The sequence below is a fragment of the Meleagris gallopavo genome, chromosome 1, assembly GCF_000146605.3.
Source record: "Meleagris gallopavo isolate NT-WF06-2002-E0010 breed Aviagen turkey brand Nicholas breeding stock chromosome 1, Turkey_5.1, whole genome shotgun sequence".
NCBI lineage: Eukaryota > Metazoa > Chordata > Aves > Galliformes > Phasianidae > Meleagris > Meleagris gallopavo.
Window position 1 is genome coordinate 189,019,616 of NC_015011.2, and position 20,462 is coordinate 189,040,077.

The window sequence follows — 20,462 nt, forward strand, 5'->3', positions numbered from 1 at the left end:
CAAGCGGCTGTGGGAGAGAAATGCCAAAAGCATCAGCACCGACCCAACGGAGCTCTGCTCTGCTGGGGCTGTGCCAGAGCAGAACTGCGTCTCATCCAGGCTGTGCCGTGATTTCTGCACCCACAGAGTGGGGAGGAAAGCATCGTGTGCTGGGAGGACGAGGACTGTGAAATAAACAGTGATAATTGAAAATCCTTCAAACAATGGCACAGTGGCTGTGTCAGCAGAGCTGGCAGCACCAGCTGAGTGCGGCCTGGGAACGTGAGCAGGTGATGCCGGGCAGGGAGCAGACCGTGCACAGCCCGTGTGTCCCCACGGCCCCGCTGCAGGGAGAGGCTTCGCTAACGAGGGGGAGCATGAAGAGGGGAAAACAGCACAGCAAGGAGGGGGCCCTCACCAGGCACTGTGCCGTTGGCTGCCCCCGGGCACGGGGCTGCAGAGGTGCTCCGACGTGTGGCCAGCAGCCCCCAGGAGAAGTTCCAGACCCGGTGCAGAGGGTCCGTGTTCAGTGTGAGCACACACGTGTGTGACGGGGTGGCAGTGCACTCTAAAGCAGCGATGGTGTTTGGGAACTGCTCGCTGCAGTGCGTGCTGTGCCGCCACCATTCCCCAGAGGAGATGATGAGGATCTGAAGGGGGCTGTGCCACGCCGTGCCTCGCAAACCTGGGGGCTGGCGTCCTCTCCTTGCCAGGCTGTGGAGCCCCTCGCCCTCCACGTTCACCACAACTGCGCTCAGTGCCGCTGCTGCAGGATCTCCCCGGGAAGGATCCCACTGCCTGCGCTGCGGCCCTAAAGTATTTCTTACCTCACAGAGACCTCTAGAGTCCACTCCGGAGCACACGGCGTTTTTCCAGCCTGCAGCACGCGGTGCCGGCCCCACAGAGACTCCCCCGTTTCGTGCTGTCTGTGAATGTACCAAGGTGTGCCCTGTCCCGTTGCCCAGACCTCTAGCGGTGATGCTGGATGGACCGGACCCAGCACTGACCCCAGCAGCGCTCTGCTCGTTGCTGACCCCCAACAGATCGTGCCCCACTGCCTGTGGGATGGGGCTTGGTGCACGCGGATGGACCGGGGCTGCCCCAGCACCCGTGGGGCAGCAGCAACTCCGGCCCTGCATGGTGGGGCTGATCCTCTCAGTCCTGGTATCTCCGGGTCCTCCCAGCTTGGTGCTGTGGGGCACCGGTCCCTCTGACAGCAGACCCGAACTGGAAAGTTACAGCAAACGCTGACAGGAACGTGGGCAGGACTGAGCGTGACTGGTACTGATGGTACCAGGAACCCACCGGGTGTTCTCCAGATGAATGAGATGCAGAGCTCCTGCAGTGAGGGCTGGGCAGGAGAGGGGCAGGAGGTGGCAAAAGAGGGGCAGGATGAGGCAGGGAGGAGCAGGGCGGGTGATGGGCAGAGAGGGCAGTGGAGCAGGGCAGCACTGGGCAGCCCGCGGGGGGAAGCACTCTGTGACTCTGTTGGTGTGCAGCTGATGGAAGTACTGAAGGTGTATCTGCTGTCTGCATGCATTGGTTACATATATTGTTCTGAGCCTGAGGCAGTACAGCAGTGGAACCATGCAAGAAATCACTGCAAGACAAGTTGTACAGAATTCACACTGCTGGTTTCATCCACAAAGAACACAATTACTCTCAGTCACGTTGCTTTGGTTCTGGGTGGAAAGAAATCACCAGTTCACAGAGTCCTTAGGACTTCAGGCTCATTTTTCTGCTGCGTGGACAGATCTTCAACATGTCAGATGCAGGCAGGTGTTTTCAGACCATCTTTTAGTATTGTTTTGCATCCTTCAAACAAAGCTGTCGTTCCAGTTCCTTTATTTGGCCACCATCCCGTATGTTAGAAATGCCTTTGCAGTAGCCATGAGTTACGAGTTATGCAGTTCTGGTGTTCTGGTCAGTGCTGGCCCAGACCAGCAGCTCGACCTGAGCAGGGACCTCTGCAGCTGCTGTGCAGTGTGAGCACACCAACGTGGCCGCTTTGCTGTTTGCAGATCATTGACTGTGGGTTGGAGTCAGAGGGAGGAACCCTTCCCACAGAGACAGGGGCAGAGCTGGGGGCTGCTGGGGAGGTTTCAGAGCACGAGAAGCCAGCGGGCAGCCGGTGGGACAGTGCAGGGCCCATCAGCAGGATGATGCAGGCTCTGCTGCGTGCACTGAGTGAGAGTGCGATGCAAATTGTGGAGAGCAGGAAATGCCTTCACTCACCTGCAGGCTCACTTCTGGTTAATCTTTAATGCAGAGCAGTTTAAAAGCCCACAGAACACCGCAGCTCCTGCTGTGGTTCGGGAGGGGAAGGTTTAACCACGGCCCTCAGCCTTCAGGGGGGACCTGCACTGCTGCCATTGGGGCTCAGCTGAGAGCTGGGCTGACCCTGTGGGATGTGTTGTGCCAGCATCGGTGTTCGGGCAAGGATTCCTGTTTGAAAGGAGCAGAAAGCAGTGAGCTGACAGGTGAGAGAAGTCTGGTTCTGTACCTCTGAGAGGGATAAGGGCTCTCTGCACCCCTGTAAGCAGGGCAGTCAGCACGGAATGGCTGCGGCGCCTGGGAATGTCTGCGTTCCTGCAGGTCTGCCCGGGTTTGGCTCTTTGCAGCCTCTCTGGGTTGGGACAGGGATACAAAAAGGGGGGACGAGGACGAGGGGGAAGGGTTTTAAACTGAGACAGGGGAGGTTTAGGTTGGATATTAGGGGGAAGTTTTTCATGCAGAGGGTGGTGAGGCAGTGGAACAGGTTGCCCAAGGAGGCTGTGGATGGCCCCATCCCTGCAGGCATTCAAGGCCAGGCTGGATGTGGCTCTGGGCAGCCTGGGCTGCTGGTTGGCGACCTGCACACAGCAGGGGGTTGGAGCTGGGTGAGCACTGTGCTCCTTTGCAACCCAGGCCACTCTGTGATTCTATGATTCTATGAAAAAACACTTTATGTCATTTACAAATGGATCAACACGTTTCTGTGGGTGGAAATAGAGGGATAAACTGGTCCAGCAGAAGTTCCAGGGGTGCCAAGACACCCGGCAGCATCAGAGCTGGTTTTATTCCTGACTTAACAAGAGCTCTCAGAAACTGATCTGAACAGATGGAGGCATTGTATTGTTTCATCAAGTGGGGCTGACAATGCCCGCTGTCTGCCACAAAGCAAACCAAGTGCCTTCTTGTGGCAGTAGATAAGAGAGAGAACAGGACCCAACCTGTTGCACAGTTCATGTGGAGGGACGGAGAAGATGTTTTTCGCTCAGACACAGTTCATGGGGGTTGATAGACAAAGATGAATAGATTCCTCTGTGCAGCAAAATGCACCCATTGAGGCCCTCAGCCTCAGAACGGCTCCGTTAGGAGACCAGCTGCAAAGTGGATGCTGCACACAGCAACATTCGTGTGTTGGTGGGCAGGGGTTAACACACGGCATTATTTATCCTGCACTCTTTCCCTTAGTGAGCAGAACTGGGCTGACGCCGGGAGCAGCAGCACCATGTATGAGCTCAACGAAAGCAGCTTCGACCCCATCACCTTCGTCCTGACCGGTATCCCGGGCATGGAGGAGTCCCACATCTGGATCTCTGTCCCCTTCTGCCTGATGTACATCACTGCACTGTTCAGCAACTCCGTCCTGCTCTTCGTCATCGCCACGGAGCGGAGCCTCCACGAGCCCATGTACCTCTTCCTCGCCATGCTGGCCGTGTCCGACCTGATGCTTTCGACCACGACGGTGCCCAAAATGCTGGCGATCTTCTGGTTCAGCGCCCGAGAAATTTCCTTCGACGCCTGCATTACTCAGATGTTCTTCACCCACTTCAGCTTCATCGTGGAGTCGTCCGTCCTGCTGGCCATGGCCTTCGACCGCTACGTGGCCGTCTGCGACCCGCTGCGCTACCCGTCCACGCTGACCCCCTCGGTGATCGGGAAGATCGCGCTGAGCGCTGTGCTCCGGGGCTTCTGCATCATGTTCCCTCCCATCTTCCTGCTGAAACGACTGCCCTACTGCGGGCACAACGTCATGCCCCACACCTACTGCGAGCACATGGGCATCGCCCGCCTGGCCTGCGCCGACATCAGGGCCAACGTCTGGTACGGGCTGACCACGGCGCTGCTGTCCTCTGGGCTGGACGTGGTGCTCATCGCCATCTCCTACGGGCTCATCCTCAGGACCGTCTTCCAGCTGCCGTCCCCCGAGGCTCGCCTCAAAACCCTGAGCACCTGCGGCTCCCACCTCTGCGTCATCCTCATGTTCTACACGCCCGCCTTCTTCTCCTTCCTCACGCACCGCTTTGGCCACAGCATTCCGGGCCACGTCCACATCCTGTTGGCCAACCTCTACGTCGTGGTGCCACCGATGCTCAACCCCATTGTGTACGGGGTGAGGACGCGGCAGATCCGCGAGCGCGTGGTCCGCCTGCTCTGCCCTGCAGGGCAGTGTCCCCATCCCGGCTGTGGGAGCCGCTGCTGAGGGAAAGGGGACACGGGACGGGCTCTGGAAGGCAGCGTGAGGTGTGCTTGCATTGGGGTAATGGGTTTGTCCACCAGGCTCTGGAGAAGCCGAAGGGTTTTTGGATACGTGAGCCATCAGCCCCTTCATTGCTACTGACGCTGCCCCTGAGTGCTCCATGCAGCAGGGATGGGACACGTGGGTCGGAGGAGGAAACATCCATTAAACCACAATGTCCAGTGCCACACTCAAAACTCCACGACAAACCGAATCACGGAATCACACAATGGCCCGGGTTGGAAGGGACCTCAAGGATGATGAAGCTCCAACCCCCCCTGCCAACCTCCACATTTCATACCGGCCAGGCTGCCCAGGACCCCTCCAAGCTGGCCTTGAACACCTCCAGGGATGGACGGGGCATCCACAGCCTCTCTGGGCAGCTGTTCCAGCACCTCACCGCTCTCATAGTGAAGAACTTGAGGTAGACAATGGTCTCAAATCCTCACATCCCATAGGGACATTTTTTTCTTACAAAATCGTTTCTCAGCACAGCAGTGCTCAGTGTAAAGTGCATGTCCTTTCCTCCCGTACTGCTCTTTGATCACACACCAATTTGTTGCCATACGTTCGACTTATCCTTCACCACCAGGAGAGCATTGTCCAACGTTTTCTCACTCCTCACTTTGGTCTGCAGATCAGTTGTACCAATCACACTGTGTTCTGCCTGAAGCTGGTGGCAACCTGCCTCAGTGCAACGATGCAGAGTGAGCACCAGATGTATCTGGAGCTTCTCAGTCCCCTGGAAGCATCTCAGCCATGGCTCTGTCTCTTCCATCGTGCAGGGAAGCACAGCAGTCCTTCCATCCGCATCCTTCCATCTGGAGCTCTGCATAGCGTTACTTAGGTGAGTGGGACAGCTCTGCTGTCTTGTCCTTATGGCCGGGTCCCAGTGGCCATTCTGGCTCGGTGGTTAAGTGCCAAAATCTCCATCGCCCACGGGATGAAGAAGAGTAGGGAGTCACCAGAGCCCGGAGACCTTTCTTTCATCTTTCCTTTGTGTTTTATTGGGTGGGGAGTTGAGATAAAGGCTTTCCTCTCCCCCCTGCATCATTCCTGCTCTCTGATCCATATTTTCTACCCCCCACTTGGAGACAATTTTGTGCCTGTGTTGAGCTTGGGGCTTCATGCATCCTGACCAGTGAAACCATCCTCATCTGGGCAGCAACCACAGCCCCTCTGAGTGCAGTGATTTGGGGGCTGTGTCTGGAGGCTGATCCTGCACTCCCACAGCAGTGCCAGGAGCCGGGATGCTCTGCTCCGTGTCAGCAGTGAGACCCAAGGAACTGTGCTGTGTGGTGGTGCCAGGGGCACGAGATGGGCAGGATGAGATGGGCAGGGATGCAGCAACCCAACCCCGCTCCGTTCCGGGCCTCCCAGTGACACTGCTGCAAGTTCAAGAGAAGAAGGAGAGAAGGAGATCCACGGTTTCAGAATTAAAAAAAATAATAACAATTCGTGGCACTTTCAGCACATTTCTTTTTTTCTTTGTGCTTTTATTTTTTTTGTGTGCGCTTTCGTCAAAGCTGGGAAGCCTGTGAGAGGCAAGGCGGAAATGAAGGTCTGTGCATCTGTTCATTCAGGGCTGTTTGCTTAGCAGTGATAACAGAGCCGGTGGAAATGCTGCTCGTACTGCTGTTCTCAAAGCATTTTTGTATCTCTCTTAGCAAAGAGTATTTACGGAGAGCAGCCCACGTGATCTCTGATAGGACACTGCATATATCAAAAGCAACAGGTCGGGAGAGCAATCTGGTGTAGCCAAAGCATGAATACATTCAGGCTGCAGTGAGATGCTTTGGGGTTTTCAGGGCTGTCACAGCAGCGCGGAGGTTGGGGTGAGAATCTGGATGCTTGTGTCTGCAGGAGGCTTTGCAGGGACCCCCAGCCCAAAGCACGAGCTGGTTGACAAACCCTTCTGCTGAAGAGGTTCTCCCAAAAGATTTCTGACCAGCTCAAGTGGCAGCTGACCCACAGATTCACTTTTGCAACACAGTTCAGCTCCATGGAGTCTCAGCTCTATGGTTGTTTTTGCTGTCTTCTCTGCTACCCTTCTGTTGCCTCTCCTTGCTGATGATCTGAGGGGTGTAGTTACCTGTAAGCACAGCAGCAGTTTGGCCACAAGTGGGTGTGCTCAGGGCACACAAGTTGGAGTCTGTTGCTGGGAATGGCCCCTCTTATCACTGCCCATCCTGGAGTTAGGGAGCAGTGGGACCACGCTCAGCAGGAGCTGCACAGGTGAGAAACAAAGCAATAGACCCAGCTTCAAAGTGCTTCCAAGCCAAGTATTGGAAAATGCATAGAAAACAACGACAACAGGACACTGGAGCATGTTGCCCAGCGAGGCTGTGGAAGCATTCAAGGCCAGGCTGGGTGGGCTGTGAGCAACCTGATCTGGAGGGAGGTTCCCTGCCTATAGCAGGGGGTTGGAACGAGGTGACCTTAAGTGTCCCTTCCAACCCAAACCATTCTGTGATTCTGATTCTGTGAACAGGAGAGTGCTGGACCACAGGTTGGGTCTTGGCATCCCCATGGTCAGAACAGCACCATGCTCAGGTTCTGCTGACCTGAGGACATGTCCAGTGTGTGGGAGCCTCTCGGGGGGAAGACATCCCTGCAGGCACCACAGTGTCGCCCAGGCTGAGCAGTCTGGCAGCTTGGGACGGGTTCTGTGTGTACTGGGTGGGTTCATGGCAGGGATTCTGCCGCTCTTCTGGCTTTCCAGGAACAGCTGAACATGAGGCACAGCCCTCAGCCCTGACGGAGGTGCTGGCTGGGTCAGGATGCAGGTCTCATGGGAAAATGTACCTGGGTCAATGAATCACCAGCTGTGCAATTAGTGCCCAGAGGGGCATGCATAATGGGGTATTAGCCAGTTGGTTGGGAAGATTTATATTCATAGCATGGTTAAAATGTTAGCTAAATAACCTGCATGAGCTCGTCGTGCTTCAGGTGCTGAGTCAGGCTCGGAGCTGGGAGGGGGAATGCTCAGCTTCAGTGAGTGCTTCACTGGAGGGAGATGGAGGTAAGCACAGCATTCAGGGTGAACAAAGCCTGATGTGTTCGGGTGCCACATTTACCTTCGTTTCTACCGCTGCCCACACCAGTGCTTTATTAATTGCTCTTCATCTGCAGGCTGCAGTGGGTAATAAATTATAGCAGCAAAGCTGAATGATCTCACGGCGTCTCCCTGCTGTCATCACAGTGTCTTAGTAAATGTTAATTAATAAAAATTCCCAGCACACCTTGTAAGTGGAAAGCCATAAATGGCACATCCTGGTACTTACTCTGTCCTGCCCTGATGTGTTTGAGGTCCCCAAAGGTCCCCAAGGGCCCTCAAAGGTCCTTGAAGGTCCTTGAAGGTTGCAGTGTTGAGGTCGTGGCAGTGGAGGAGGTGCTGGCTGCGGTTCCTCTGACCTCAGCACCCAATGCTTGGTGTGCCTGGGGTCTCTGCAGGTTTCTGGAGGAGAGGCAGTCCCGTAAACACGTTACTCTCTTCTAAAATTGGAAATGAGACAAAGTCAGCAGTGAGCTTTGCAGCAGGAAGGTCTGCTGATCTCCACCAAATTCCTCTCCATCGGGGGTCACAGGAAGCTGAAACAGCCCCTGCCGTGAAGGCAGCGGAGCGGTGCCCGTCGGCTCCTCCACGGCCCCGGGAAGCCCCCGAGCGCCGGCAGGAGGCAGCGACTGCACACACATGACTGCGGTCGGGGCGGTGATGCCCCAGGGGTTCACTGAGGACGGCCCGGAGGTCTGCAGGGCTCCGCAGTCCCCGCCCGGTTAGCGCTCTACCTGTTGACCGCGGGCCGCGAGATCCCCGCTGCTCCTGGGGGAGCAGAGCTGACGACGCCCCGCGGAGCACCAAACAACCACAGCATCTCACGCTGGCTCTGAGCGGCACGGCAGTGCTGGCACCTGAGGGTCGCGGTCCCGCTGGGCTCCCCGTGGGTTGGGTCAGGGACCCTCGGTTCCGATGGGATTTCTGATTCCAGAGGCAGGTTCTGAACTCTGACTCCCTTTGGCTGGGTGCTCTGCCAGCAGCATCCCTGGGCAGGATGTGCAGTGCAGTGTGCTTGCCTTCTCTGTGGAAGTGGGGAATTTTCTTAAAAATCCCTCCAGCCCTGAAGATTTTGCAGTTACATCACAACCCAAACGTGTCCCAGAAAGGCATCTGGTGACAGCTGTTCCAGGAGCTCAGCTGTATATTTTGCTCTGGTTCCCACCAGCTGTGGTCAGTTGGGTGCCAGAGACTTCTTACTTCAGAGACTCAAACAGCAGAAACGAGGCTGCCGAGTGCAAGTGGAGGGAATAGAGGAGAGGAACCTGAAGTGCCAGCATTCAGCACTTCTAGACGAAATACGGTTCAGAAGTGTGAGTGTCTGAGACCTGAGCCTTGCTTATCACGAGCTCAACTCCCTTTATGCTGTGTTTTACACACTGGTCTTCTTGCCAGTGCACTGATTCACCCAATGCATTCCTTGGCATATCCTCATCTGCCTGTGGAGGGGCTGCCTGTGCTTTATTCTACTGTGACCCAGATCATAGAACCATAGAACCGTAGAATGGCTTGGTTTGGAAGGAACCTGAAGGATCATCAAGCTCCAACCCCTCTGCTGCAGGCAGGGCCACCAACCTCCATATCTAATCCTACATCTTCAAGGCCAGGTGGATGGGGCTCTGGGCAAGCCAATCCAGTGGATGGTAACTCTGCCCACGGCAGGGAGGTTGGAACCGGACAATTTTTGAGCTTCCTTCCAACCCAAGCCATTCTGCGAGTCTGATTCTGTGATCTTGCCCATTTTCAGCTGCAGATTATCCCTTCCCTAGCCTCTGGGAGCTGTGGTCAGCTGGAAGCCGTCAGGTCCGGATGGGCTGCAGGAGCTGCTGGAGGCCACCAGACCTGAGGGTTCCGCAGGCATCGCCGAGCCCAGCAAACCCAGACAACAGAACCGCTCCTTCTGCCCTGTGCCAGAGCTAAAATGGAGGAAGGGGATGATGGGAGAAATTGGACCCTGCTCAGTTTGACATTAACTCCAAATAACGCAATGAAATGTGAATGTGAGACTTGATCAATAACAGTAAAAAGGTAATAATGTAATCAATAGCAATCAGTGCCTATTTCTGGTGCTTAGCTTCCATAGAATCATGTCACTGCATTTTCCTTCCATTTTTGGGTGATTGAGTTTCCCGATGACTGAGTAGAACCGTAATTTTTTTATTGTGACAGCAATCTGATATACACCTCACTGTAACAGACAGACAGGCAGACGGACAGACAGACAAACAACCACTACACCTACTTGTGAATAAAGGAGGTGCTGGTGGAGTCTGGCTAACTGCAGCCTTGGTGTGAGCTCCCCACTGAGAGCCGTGCTCTGTGTGTTGCTGGGGAGATTCAGCAGTGATTGGACACAGCTCTGACTGTTACAGCTGTGCAGAAACAAGCACACAAATCACTGGTAACGAGGTTTTTAGGTGGCACAAAGGCTGGCGCAGCCATGCTGTTGGCCAGGAGAGGCTGTCATACAGACAGGTGGTGCAAAGTCATGTGTGGATGTCATCCCCCAGCTGGGGGCTGTGGGAAGGAGCACTGTGCTGGGGGCACTTGGGGTGACGGTTGGCCCACAGGTGGTTATGAGGGTTCCAGGTTGCACCAGGAGTTGAAGGTGACAAGAAATAAGCCTTTGGGCTTGGACAACAAATAGCTCTGAGAACTGCTGGCCATGATGGTTGACTCCTTCCTGGGGCTGTGAGCAGACCCAGCATAGAGATGGGGAGGCTTAGGCTGGATATAAGGAAGGAGTTGTTTACAATAAGGGTGGTGAGATGCTGGCACAGGTTGCCCAGAGGTGGTGGTGTCCCATCTCTGGAGACACCAAGGTCAGGGATGGGGCTCTGAGCACTGATGGCTTCAGTGTGGAATGGGGGAAAACGTCTGATGTCTGATAAGGGCTGTTGTGAAGCCTTTGAGAAGGAAGAATTTGTATGAGTGAAAAAACGAAGCCAGACACACATTCCAATTAGAAGAGCCTTATTTTGAATAATGAGAATAATTGAGTGCAGTAAGAGGCTCATGAGAGCAACAGTTTTCCACCAGTGATACCCCAATCTAGACCATATGCCTATGAGAAGGATGGAAGCTATTAGGTGCAGTGCTGTTTTCCCAGTGAAATCTTTGTTCTCCTGCATTGATACCAAGGACCGCTCAGCATCTCCTCCCCGTCCTGAGTGCCACCAGCAGCACTGCTGGGCTCCCACCAAGGATGAGCAGCAGAAAGAAACCACACAGAGGATGGCAAATTTCTTCCAGAAAACCCAGAGCTCAGAAGAACTCTCTAACCAGGTCCCTCCTCAAGGCTTGGTCACAGAGCAGCAGGGTTTGGGTAAATTGCCTCCACAATATGAGCAACGTTTGAGGAGGAGCACTGGCTTTTGCAGCTTAATGTGGGAGAGGCTTTCTGCTAATGGTGCTGAGCGTGTTTTTGTTGGGAACACAGAATTGAACTGAACGGCCTCCACAAGGACTGCACAGCCTGGGACTCGGTTGTTGGGGGCAGTGGAGGTGAGGATGGCCCAGCTCATCTCCCACGGAGATGGCCCCTCCGCTCCCACCCTGCTCAGTGTGATGTCACAGCACGGGGCCAGCATTCTATGAGGGCAGGGACGATGGGGTGGTGAGCGAGTGGAGCAGCTGTGCCACATCTGGCTGGTATGTGCCTTCTGGTGCTGCAGAGAGAGGCGGTCCCTCTCCGTGCCACTGCTCCCTCCCAGCTGTCACCATAGCAGGAGGAACCGCCCTCACTTTGGCTGGCAGCCGTTGCCCCCTCCCGGCGCTCCCCACCTTCCCACAGCTCTGCTACTCGACAGATCAAATCACTGCCCTTGTTGCAGAGCCACCAAGATGTCAGAGAACAAAGGGGCGGCAGGCGCAGGTCAGCCCATCGTCACCACGGATTCTGCAGATGTCATCAATGTGGTGGTGAAGACCCCGAAGCAGAAGGAGCACTTTGAGGTTGCCCAGAGCAGCACCATCCAGCAGTTCAAGGAAGGCATCGCCGCACGTTTCCAAACTCCCCCTGATCTGCTGGTGCTGATATTTGCTGGGAAGATCCTCAAAGACCACGACACCCTGAGCCAGCACCGAGTTCACAACGGAGCCAACATCCACCTCGTCATCAGATCCCCAACCAGACCGCAGGACGACCTGGCAGACCAAGGAGCTGCAGCTGCTCTCGTGCAGCCTCCCAGCCACAGCGGCCCCAGTTTGTTCCTGGAGAGCGCAGCTGATCTGCAGAGCCTGATCTTGATCCCCCAGAACCTGCCGGGGCTGTTGACCTCCAGCCAGGAAATAGTGGCCCAGACCACGGAAGATCTCTTGTTGAGGATGATCAACTCGGAGCTGGACATGAACGCCATCAACAACAACATGTTCTTGCTGGGCTTCCTCCTGGGGGTGACGGGCACCAACATCCTAGGGCTGGACTCAGCAGATGTGTCGGAGGTGGTGAGCAGCATCCAAGGCCCCGTGGTGTCCATAGACAGCTTGCTGAGAGAGGTGGCACAGAGCTCCTTCAGGCAGAGCATCCTCTCCAGTCCCAACCTGCTCAGTGATATCATCGCATCCAACCCCCAGGTGCAGCATCTGGCTGAGCAAAACCCCGAGATCAGCCGCGTGCTCACCAGCTCAGACACAGTCCAGGACATCCTGGAGGCCTGCAGCAGCCCGGCTGTGATGCAGGAGATGATAAGGAACCACGACCTGGCCATGAACAACCTGGAAAGCATCCCTGGGGGGTACAGCATTCTGGAGCAGCTGTACCGAGAAATCGAGGAGCCCATCCTGGATGCGGTGCAGGCACAGATGGAGGACAGCGTGTTTGCTGGTCTGGACAGTAACCCAGCCCCAGGAGGGGCCAGGCTGCCCGCCTGCACCGAGAACCGCCGGCCGCTGCCCAACCCCTGGGATCCGCAGCCCAACAGGGGCAGCAGTCGTGCCTTTGATTGGGACGAGCACTTGGCCTGCAGCGGTGATGGTCTTGTTGAGGTGAGCCTGGGCCCTGCAGTAGATGTGGTGGAGCCCAGCCACGGAGGGGTGCAGAGCATGGTGCAGCAGCTGGCAGAGAACTCGGAGCTCATGCACGACCTGGAAAGCGCGATAACAAACCCCGGCAGCCCGGTGCAAATGCTGCTTAATGGCGATCACACACTGAGCGATGGAAACTCCCCGCCTCAAAACCAGAGCACAGAGCAGCTGCCGTTGGAAATGGAGAACGCGGAGATCTCTTCGCTGCTGAGGAACCCCCGGGCGCTGCAGGCGCTGCTGCAGGTCCAGCTGGGGCTCAACACCCTCCGTGCAGAGGTGCCCGACCTCATCCTCAGCCTGGGCAAGGAGCCTGTGGAGCTGGAGGGCATGGACGGCTCATCACAAAGCAGCGGGGTGGAGGATGTGAGCCTGGTGTCGGAGCAGAGTGAGGAAGAAGAGCAGGCAGTGATGGATGAGTGGCAGCCATAGGCATCTCCGTGCCGTGGGCTTACAGGACCAAAGGCCAAATTGCATTCTGTGTCTGATACAGGGGAGAGATCAGCACAGCAGCTGAGGTGCTGGCAAAAGAACCTCCATCCAATGAGGTGCAGCAACTGGGTCATCCCAGCAATGAAACGAGTGTTTGTTGACCGTGTTTCAGTCTCATCACACATTAAATGCAGCAAGGCACATACTACATTGTGTGCTGTAGCATTCTTGCATCCATGATAATTAATTCCCCCTCAGCTGCAAGGATTTCTTGCACTCAGATCAAATAGAAATGAGGACTGTTCTGAAATGGGGTAGGCCCTCCCTGAATGTGGTGCTGTCAATTTGCACGCAGAATCCAGATGTGTACACAGGTGAAAACATGACAGCAAAGCCACCAGAGAAGGAAAAAGCACCTTTTAGCAGGTTAAGAACGGAGGTCTGGAGATGCTGCAGACAGGATGGTGAGGGGGCTTGGCTCCCATTTGGACTCCAAGACTCCAAGAGCCCATTTGGCACTTCGACATTTTTATCCCCAGTGCATTCACAGTCGGGTTTAACCCAGCCATTGTTGCACAGGTTTCTATAATTCCCCCTTTGCTTCGCTGTGTGTGTGAGGCTGTGGATGGAGTAATGCCACAATGCTTTTCAGAGCCTCTATAACACAAACCATGATAAATGATGGGGACATTTATGGCTTCACGATTTAGTGATGCAGACCCGAACCCATGGCCTCAGGCAGAAGGAGCAGTCATTGCTGTGCCCTCCCAGATCTGCTTCCCTTCTCCCAGCCACAGGGATCAGCTCAGACCCCTCCCTGTGCCCCCTCCCAACTTTGCCCATTCCCATCACATCCTCCCCTCCTGTTCCTGCCCTTCCCTTCTGGCACAAATGCTGTGAGCCTCCATCCTCCCACTCCAGGTTTCCCACTCCTTTCTTTTGCAAATGTTTTCTCTCCCAGCATCCTCCTCTTACAGCACATTCCAAGGGAGGTTTCAATCCATTTCTCCCACCTCCTCTTCCTCTCTGTCATTCTGAGGGCCTTTGAATGGACAAATTCATCCTTCCTCTGTTTTGTCCCTCCTCACAATTTTGCACGTCTGCTTTCTCTCTTTCCAGAGGCATTAGGAGGATTGGTGCAGGGTGATTGATGTGCTGGGTGCCTGTTAGGCTGAGGCTGAACGCATTTGTCTTGGCAGCAGACCCCACTCCCCATGTGAGCAGCTGTGATAAGGCCAGCTCCCCTCAGCAGCATCCCTGGCAGGAACTGATGAGCTGTCCTCCATCTACTGTTGGCTTTGGGCCTTCCCTCACAATACCAGCCTCAGCCACAGGGATGTGGTCCATCCACACTGGCACTGGAACAGGTTGCCCAAGGAGGCTGTGGATGCCCCATCCCTGCAGGCATCCAAGGCCAGGCTGGATGTGGCTCTGGGCAGCCTGGGCTGCTGGTTGCACACAGCAGGGGGTTGGAAGTGGCTGAACACTGTGCTCCTTTGCAACCCAGGCCATTCTAGGATTCTATGATCTCCATCAGCTGCTCAGAGCCCTGTCCCTTCACCTTGGTGTCTCCAGGGATGAGGCACCATCTCTGGTCCTGGGACGTTGATGATGTGCAGAAAGCAGCCATGGTGGGGGGCTGCAGGGGAAGTCACCCAGGGCAGCGGTGTCCCATCAACTTTTGAGGACAGCTCTGCAGCTCTTCCCCCTCCCCCCGGAGGCCTCATCCCACCCAGGATTCTCTCTCATGGCCATGGGGAGCTTCTCCACATTGCTTTATTGTGATAATCTCCGGGAGCATCATGCGCCCACGCAAACAGCAGACTGCTAAACAAGCATTAAGTCTTGTCTTGTCATCATCTGTGCCCACTCTGTATCTCTGGTTTCCTGCTCGGCCCTTCGGATGAAGTGAAGCAGCCCCTCCTGTGGGATCCCCGCGGCACTGGGGAGCCCTGGGGAAGGGCGGTGAGCACGGTGCGGGTATAAGAGCTGCACCGCAGCCCGGCCCGGATCGGAGCCCCGGGGATCGCAGGGACGCGGAGGTGCCGTATCCCATGCGAAACCGCCTCCTTCCCTCTCCGCTTTTAGCTGGAAGCTGCGTTCCGGGCAGCAGGAACTGAGCGAGACGGGTGCGGGGGACGCGCGCAGAGCATCCCCGACCCCGCGCATCCCTTCGGTACTGGGAAACGCTTCCTTCGGTTCCGTTCTCGAGACAGAAAGGCAGCAGCGAACCCTTCCGGCCCCGCGGAGCTCCGTGTCCGGACGGGGAGCTCCGCGGTGCCGCTGCTCCGCTCGTTGCTCCGCGTGCGGTGCGGGAGAATCACAATAAGGTAAAAGTGCGAGAACCCGGAGGTGAGGGCAGTTGGATAAGAAAGGGGAAGAAGTAATGGAAAAACGAGAATAAGTCACCATCTGCTGAGCGATGCCCAGCGGTCCCCCAGCAGATGCAGCCCCCGGCACTCCCCGCTTTTGTTGCTCAGCTCATCGCACTTTGGGTCCCGGCTCTGCCCTCTGCCCTCTCCCCGCTCCCCGTGCCCCCCAGCCCCTCGCTGGCAGAGCAGTGTGAGAGGCTGACACATCTTCGGCTCTGTGCAGCACCAACTGAAATGTCGGTGTATGACTGTCTGGGTTTGTTTCCTGCAGCCAAAATGCAGCATCGCATGAGGAAAGCCAGCTCCGTCCCGGCTGAACCCGGGACAGCATCCTCAGCACAGCTGCTGTGCTGCACACCGCGCATTGCCTGCAGCTCTGACACAGATTTTAGGAGGAAAAAGTTCCAGAGGACAGCAGAAAACGGCTTCCTTACTGCTGTGCCTGTGTCCGTGAGGTGCAGGGCAGCGACTGGAGCAGGAGGGGCTGCACTGCGATGCCCCCCCGAGGCGCAGTGCTGGCAGGAGGAGCTCTGCTTCGGGTGTAACTGCACCCGTGGATCTGCTGTTACAATCAGTAGCATTTTAGGTCTGTTAATATCATAGAATCATAGAATCATAGCATGGCCTGGGTTGGAAAGACCACAATGATGACCAGCTCCAACACCCTGCTGTGTGCAGGTCACCAACCAGCAGCCCAGGCTGCCCAGAGCCACATCCAGCCTGGCCTTGAATGCCTGCAGGGATGGGGCATCCACAGCCTCCTTGGGCAACGTGTTCCCGTGCGTCACATCTCTTTTTACTTCATGCAATATTTATATGGAATTGTGCTCATTCATTTACATTATTAGACGATTATTACCTTCAGTGTTTCTGTAAAACCACCCACTGATGTTTTGTTCTTACACAACAGCTCCTTGGATTTCCCTTTAGACCAGAAGCTGTCTCCCTGAGGAATCATCTCCAGCTCAAAAAATGCAGTTGCTTTCTCATACTTGGAGCCAATATTTTGGAGCACAGCAACCCCACAGGTTTGTTTTTAAGCACCACACTTCCTCCTCTCAGCTGCATTAGGACCAATTCCAATTTGGAGTTTGGGTATTTCAGAGCTGACTGCTATTGCAGAAGCTGCTGGAAAAGAGTAATCCAGCCATAATTTGTGAGTCTGGGTCTGACTCTGCCTCCTCTGAACCTGAGCAGGGCAGCGCTGCTCTTCCCCTGCCCCAAAGGTCTTTCCAGTTCCTCATTACATTTTAATTCCACTCTGCCCATGAGGTGCAGAGCAAACCAAACTGGGGGCTCTTCAGCCCCAACGGCCGAAAGGAAAGAGAAGGAGAGATCTGGAGGTGAGGATGAAGAAGGGGCAGCTGCTTCAGGCCAAGAGCTGATTGTGCCTCATGTGAACCCAGGAAACCTCATGTGAGCCCAGGAAATTGAAATCCCACTTGTCCCCTCTGCAGGTGCTGATGTCTGAGAACATTTGTGCAGCCCTGCTGCCACCTGGGCTTCCTCTCCTGTTGTTGTCTGACCTCTTCCCTCTGCTCCAGGCAGGCAGTACATCAGTGTCAGGTATTTGTGCAGTGTGGGTTGGTTCCGTTTCTATTCGCTCTAGTCTACATGGAAGTACTTGGTGAAAAAAATGCATTATATCATGTTAAAAAAGGGAGAATTTGGACGCTGCCATTGGCGCATAGTAGGAGCAGGAACATGTAAGTGCCTGCTGCAATGCACTGCAGCCCAGGGGACTTCTGAACTGGGGATGGTGCCCATGGCCATGATGTTCACAGCTCAGAGGTGATGGTGGTGTTTGGTAGCGGGGGAAGACCTCGGGCATGGCAGATGTGTCTGAGCAGGGTCTGTGTGACAGGACAAGGGGAAATGGTTTCAGAAAAAAGAGAGAGAATTGATTGGATATAAGGAAGAAGTTTTTTACACTAAGGCTGGTGAGGCACTGCACGGGTTGCCCAGGGAGGTGGTGGGGGTCCCGTCCCTGGAGACACCCAAGGTCAGGTTGAATGGGGCTGTTGGACAAATGACCAAGAGAGGTGGCAGAGTTGCTGTCCCTGGAGGTGCTTAAGAACCATGGAGATGTGGCACTGAGGGACATGCTTAGTGGACGTGCAGGGATGGGTTGGGGCTGGACGAGACCATCTTAGTGGTCTTTTCCAGTCCTAATGATTCTAAGATCCTATCACCTTCAGAGCTCCCTTCCAACACAAACCATTCTATGAAATGCCATTCTGCACTGCTTTCTGTCGTTGCTATCAGGTGCGCCTCATGCCACCATCCAACCTTACCAGCTCGATCCCAGCAACATTTGTGCTGGTTGGCATCCCGGGCATGGAGGAGCTGCATGTGTGGCTGTCCATCCCCTTCTGCTCCATGTACCTGGCTGCCCTGCTGGGGAACGGCATCCTGCTGCTGGTCGTGAGGGCAGAGCAGAGCCTCCATCAGCCCATGTACCTCCTCCTGTGCATGCTGGCTGCCGCCGACGTGATGCTGTCCACCACCACCGTGCCCAAGATGCTGGCCATCTTCTGGTTCCAGGCTGGGGAGATCTCCTTCGGTGCCTGCCTGACGCAGATGTTCTTCCTGCACTTCAGCTTCTCAATGGAGTCCGCCGTCCTGCTGGCCATGGCCTTCGACCGCTTCGTGGCCATCTGCCACCCGCTGCGCTACGCGGCCGTGCTGACCCCCACGGCCATCATCAAAGCGGGGCTGGGGGCCGCGCTGCGCAGCTTCTGCATCATCTTCCCCTGTGTGTTCCTGCTGCGGCGGCTGCCGTTCTGCGGGCACAGCGTGGTCCCGCACACCTACTGTGAGCACATGGGCATCGCCCGCCTGGCCTGCGCCGACATCTCCGCCAACATCCTCTACGGCCTCGCCGTGCCCTTCGCAGCCGTCGTGCTGGATGTCGCCCTCATTGCTGCCTCCTACGTCCTGATTCTCCTGGCAGTATTCAGACTCCCATCCAGGACAGCCCGCTCCGGGGCTTTTAACACCTGCATCTCCCACGTCTGTGTTATATTCCTTTTCTATATTCCTGCCTTTTTCACCGTGTTAACGCACCGCTTTGGGGGGGAAATCCCACGCCACGTCCACATCCTGCTGGCCAACCTCTACGTGCTCTTCCCCCCCTTGCTGAACCCCATCGTGTACGGCGTGCGGACACGGCTGATAAGAGAGAAGGTGGTGAAGATGCTCCTCCGCCCCACCACGCATCTGCTGCGGGAATGAGAGCCACGTGTAAGGAATGCCTCGGTGGGGCTCCAAGAGCCCAGATCTCCCCTAGAACCATTTTGGGCACCGTGAGGAAATCTGCAGCCCCACACACAGGACACCCCACATCCCCACCCTGAATTCCCCAGCGGTCTGTTAAGATGTCCCTGAAGATGTCCCCCCATCTGAAGATGTCAAGAAAAGAGCAGACGTGGCACTGAGGGTTGCGGTCAGTGGGCATGGTGGGCATGGGTTGGGGCTGGGTTTGGAGATCTTGGAGGTCTTCTTCAACCTCAGTTCTGTAATTCAGATTCTGTAATTCTGTGTAACCAGAAGCCAAATGCCAGGCCCTCTGGTTGGCTGCAGAAAGAGGGTGCCCACGGAGGGGAGGACCCACCCCAGCAGTGCCACCCATGGGACCCGCAGTGAGGATTCCACTGTGGTGTGATGGAGATCTCGGCGTCTGTGCTGGAGTCAGGGGACAAGGCAAGTAATAAACCTTCTCTAATCACAGACACACAATGGAGCTCACTGCAGGAACCGCTTCTTTATTAAAAAGTCACTGAACTAGAAAAGTCTCTAGAAGGAATAACAGAAATAAAACCAAGTGTTGCAGATTAGCACGCCTGGAGTCTCTTTATTCCTTAACTACATAACATCTGTCTGTGCTTTAAGTGAACAGCTGGGTGAAAAAGAGAGTTCCAAAAAGAGTTGGGTTGGCAGTTGGATTTGATGATCTTAGTGCTCTTTTCATAGAACCACAGAATCACAGAATGGGCTGGGTTGCAAAGGAGCACAGCGCTCACCCAGCTCCAACCCCCTGCTGTGTGCAGGTCGCCAACCAGCAGCCCAGGCTGCCCAGAGCCACATCCAGCCTGGAATTGGATTGGGAAAGGCAGTTTCAACTCATTTGGAGGAACAACGTACATCTCTGTGGGCCTGAGGTCCTCCATTTCAGGAGCCGATAGCAGCGCAGTCACACACTTCTGAGAGCTCTGGCACCTGGGAAGCAGGGACTAACTGAGCACTGAGTCAAACCGGTACCGGGTCCTAAGGAAATTCTTGCTCAGAGCGGCTGTTTTCCTGGAGTGCAAAGCCAAGGGCTTCAAAAGCACTTGGGCACTCTTTGCAAGAGCAGCTGCAGGGAGCAGAGCAGGATGCTCCCAGAGCAGAACTGCAGCAGTGGGCAGAGGTTGGAGGATGTCTGGAGCCGCCCAAAGCATTTCAGAGCAGCAGCTGTAGGGCTGATCACATTCCTGTCAGCTCTTTTGTCATTAGATTACCCCGTTCCCTTCGAGTTCCTGCAGCGATATCCAAAATCACCCAAAATGATACGATGCCATTCTAAGCTTCCGCAGCAGCACGGACAGAATGCAAACAGCCCCTGAGAGCCCATCTCAGTGCAGCAGCTGCTCTGCCTTAAGCTTGTAATGAATGCTGCCCCTGATGGCTGTTGTAGCACTTCATATCTTTTACTTGTGCGGATCCTGGCGCTCCTGGCTGTGCATCCCAAGTTTCAACAAATAATTCAGAAAGAAACCGTCTGCATTCTGAAATGGATCACATCTCTCTCCTTCCAGAAGTGCTGAGGATGAACCCAGCGCGGGCACAGAGCTCCAAGGAGAGCAGAGCTGGCAGCACACAGAGCTCCCACAGCTCATAATGCAGGGACAGTGCCTTTCCTTTGGCCAGAAACCACCCATCACAGAACAGTGCTGAGATAAGAAACTGATCTCAATTCGGCGTCGGTTTCCAGCATTTAATTTACATCAGGTCAAAGCACTAATTTGGGTTCAGTTTATCTTCCCAAATCTGCATCTCTCTCATCCTTGTGCAAAGCACAGGAATTTCCCCGTGTGCATCTTTCAGCTCTGTGCTGATG

The 20,462-nt window shown here is 55.3% G+C and overlaps 3 protein-coding genes across 3 annotated transcripts; all 3 read left to right on the plus strand.

Moving 5' to 3' along the window:
* The first annotated feature begins 3,199 nt into the window (after positions 1-3,199).
* LOC100547716 (olfactory receptor 52B2-like) lies at positions 3,200-4,530 on the plus strand. The gene has a single exon (XM_031552102.1). The coding sequence runs from the start codon at positions 3,356-3,358 to the stop codon at positions 4,445-4,447; it is 1,092 nt and encodes a 363-aa protein (XP_031407962.1). The 5' UTR covers positions 3,200-3,355; the 3' UTR covers positions 4,448-4,530.
* A 6,581-nt stretch (positions 4,531-11,111) lies between these two features.
* Positions 11,112-13,198, plus strand: LOC100547871 (ubiquilin-1-like). The gene has a single exon (XM_003203591.3). It carries the CDS (start codon positions 11,382-11,384, stop codon positions 12,990-12,992), a length of 1,611 nt encoding a protein of 536 aa, XP_003203639.2. The 5' UTR covers positions 11,112-11,381; the 3' UTR covers positions 12,993-13,198.
* Positions 13,199-17,616: 4,418 nt separating this feature from the next.
* Positions 17,617-19,178, plus strand: LOC100548022 (olfactory receptor 52B2-like). Its single transcript, XM_031552103.1, has one exon. The coding sequence runs from the start codon at positions 17,639-17,641 to the stop codon at positions 18,596-18,598; it is 960 nt and encodes a 319-aa protein (XP_031407963.1). The 5' UTR covers positions 17,617-17,638; the 3' UTR covers positions 18,599-19,178.
* Positions 19,179-20,462: the final 1,284 nt, after the last annotated feature.

Excerpts from the sequence above, each read along its gene's own strand:
- LOC100547716 (XM_031552102.1), top strand. The coding sequence starts at position 3,356 with ATGCTGCACACAGCAACATTCGTGTGTTGGTGGGCAGGGGTTAACACA.
- LOC100547871 (XM_003203591.3), top strand. The coding sequence starts at position 11,382 with ATGTCAGAGAACAAAGGGGCGGCAGGCGCAGGTCAGCCCATCGTCACC.
- LOC100548022 (XM_031552103.1), top strand. The coding sequence starts at position 17,639 with ATGCCACCATCCAACCTTACCAGCTCGATCCCAGCAACATTTGTGCTG.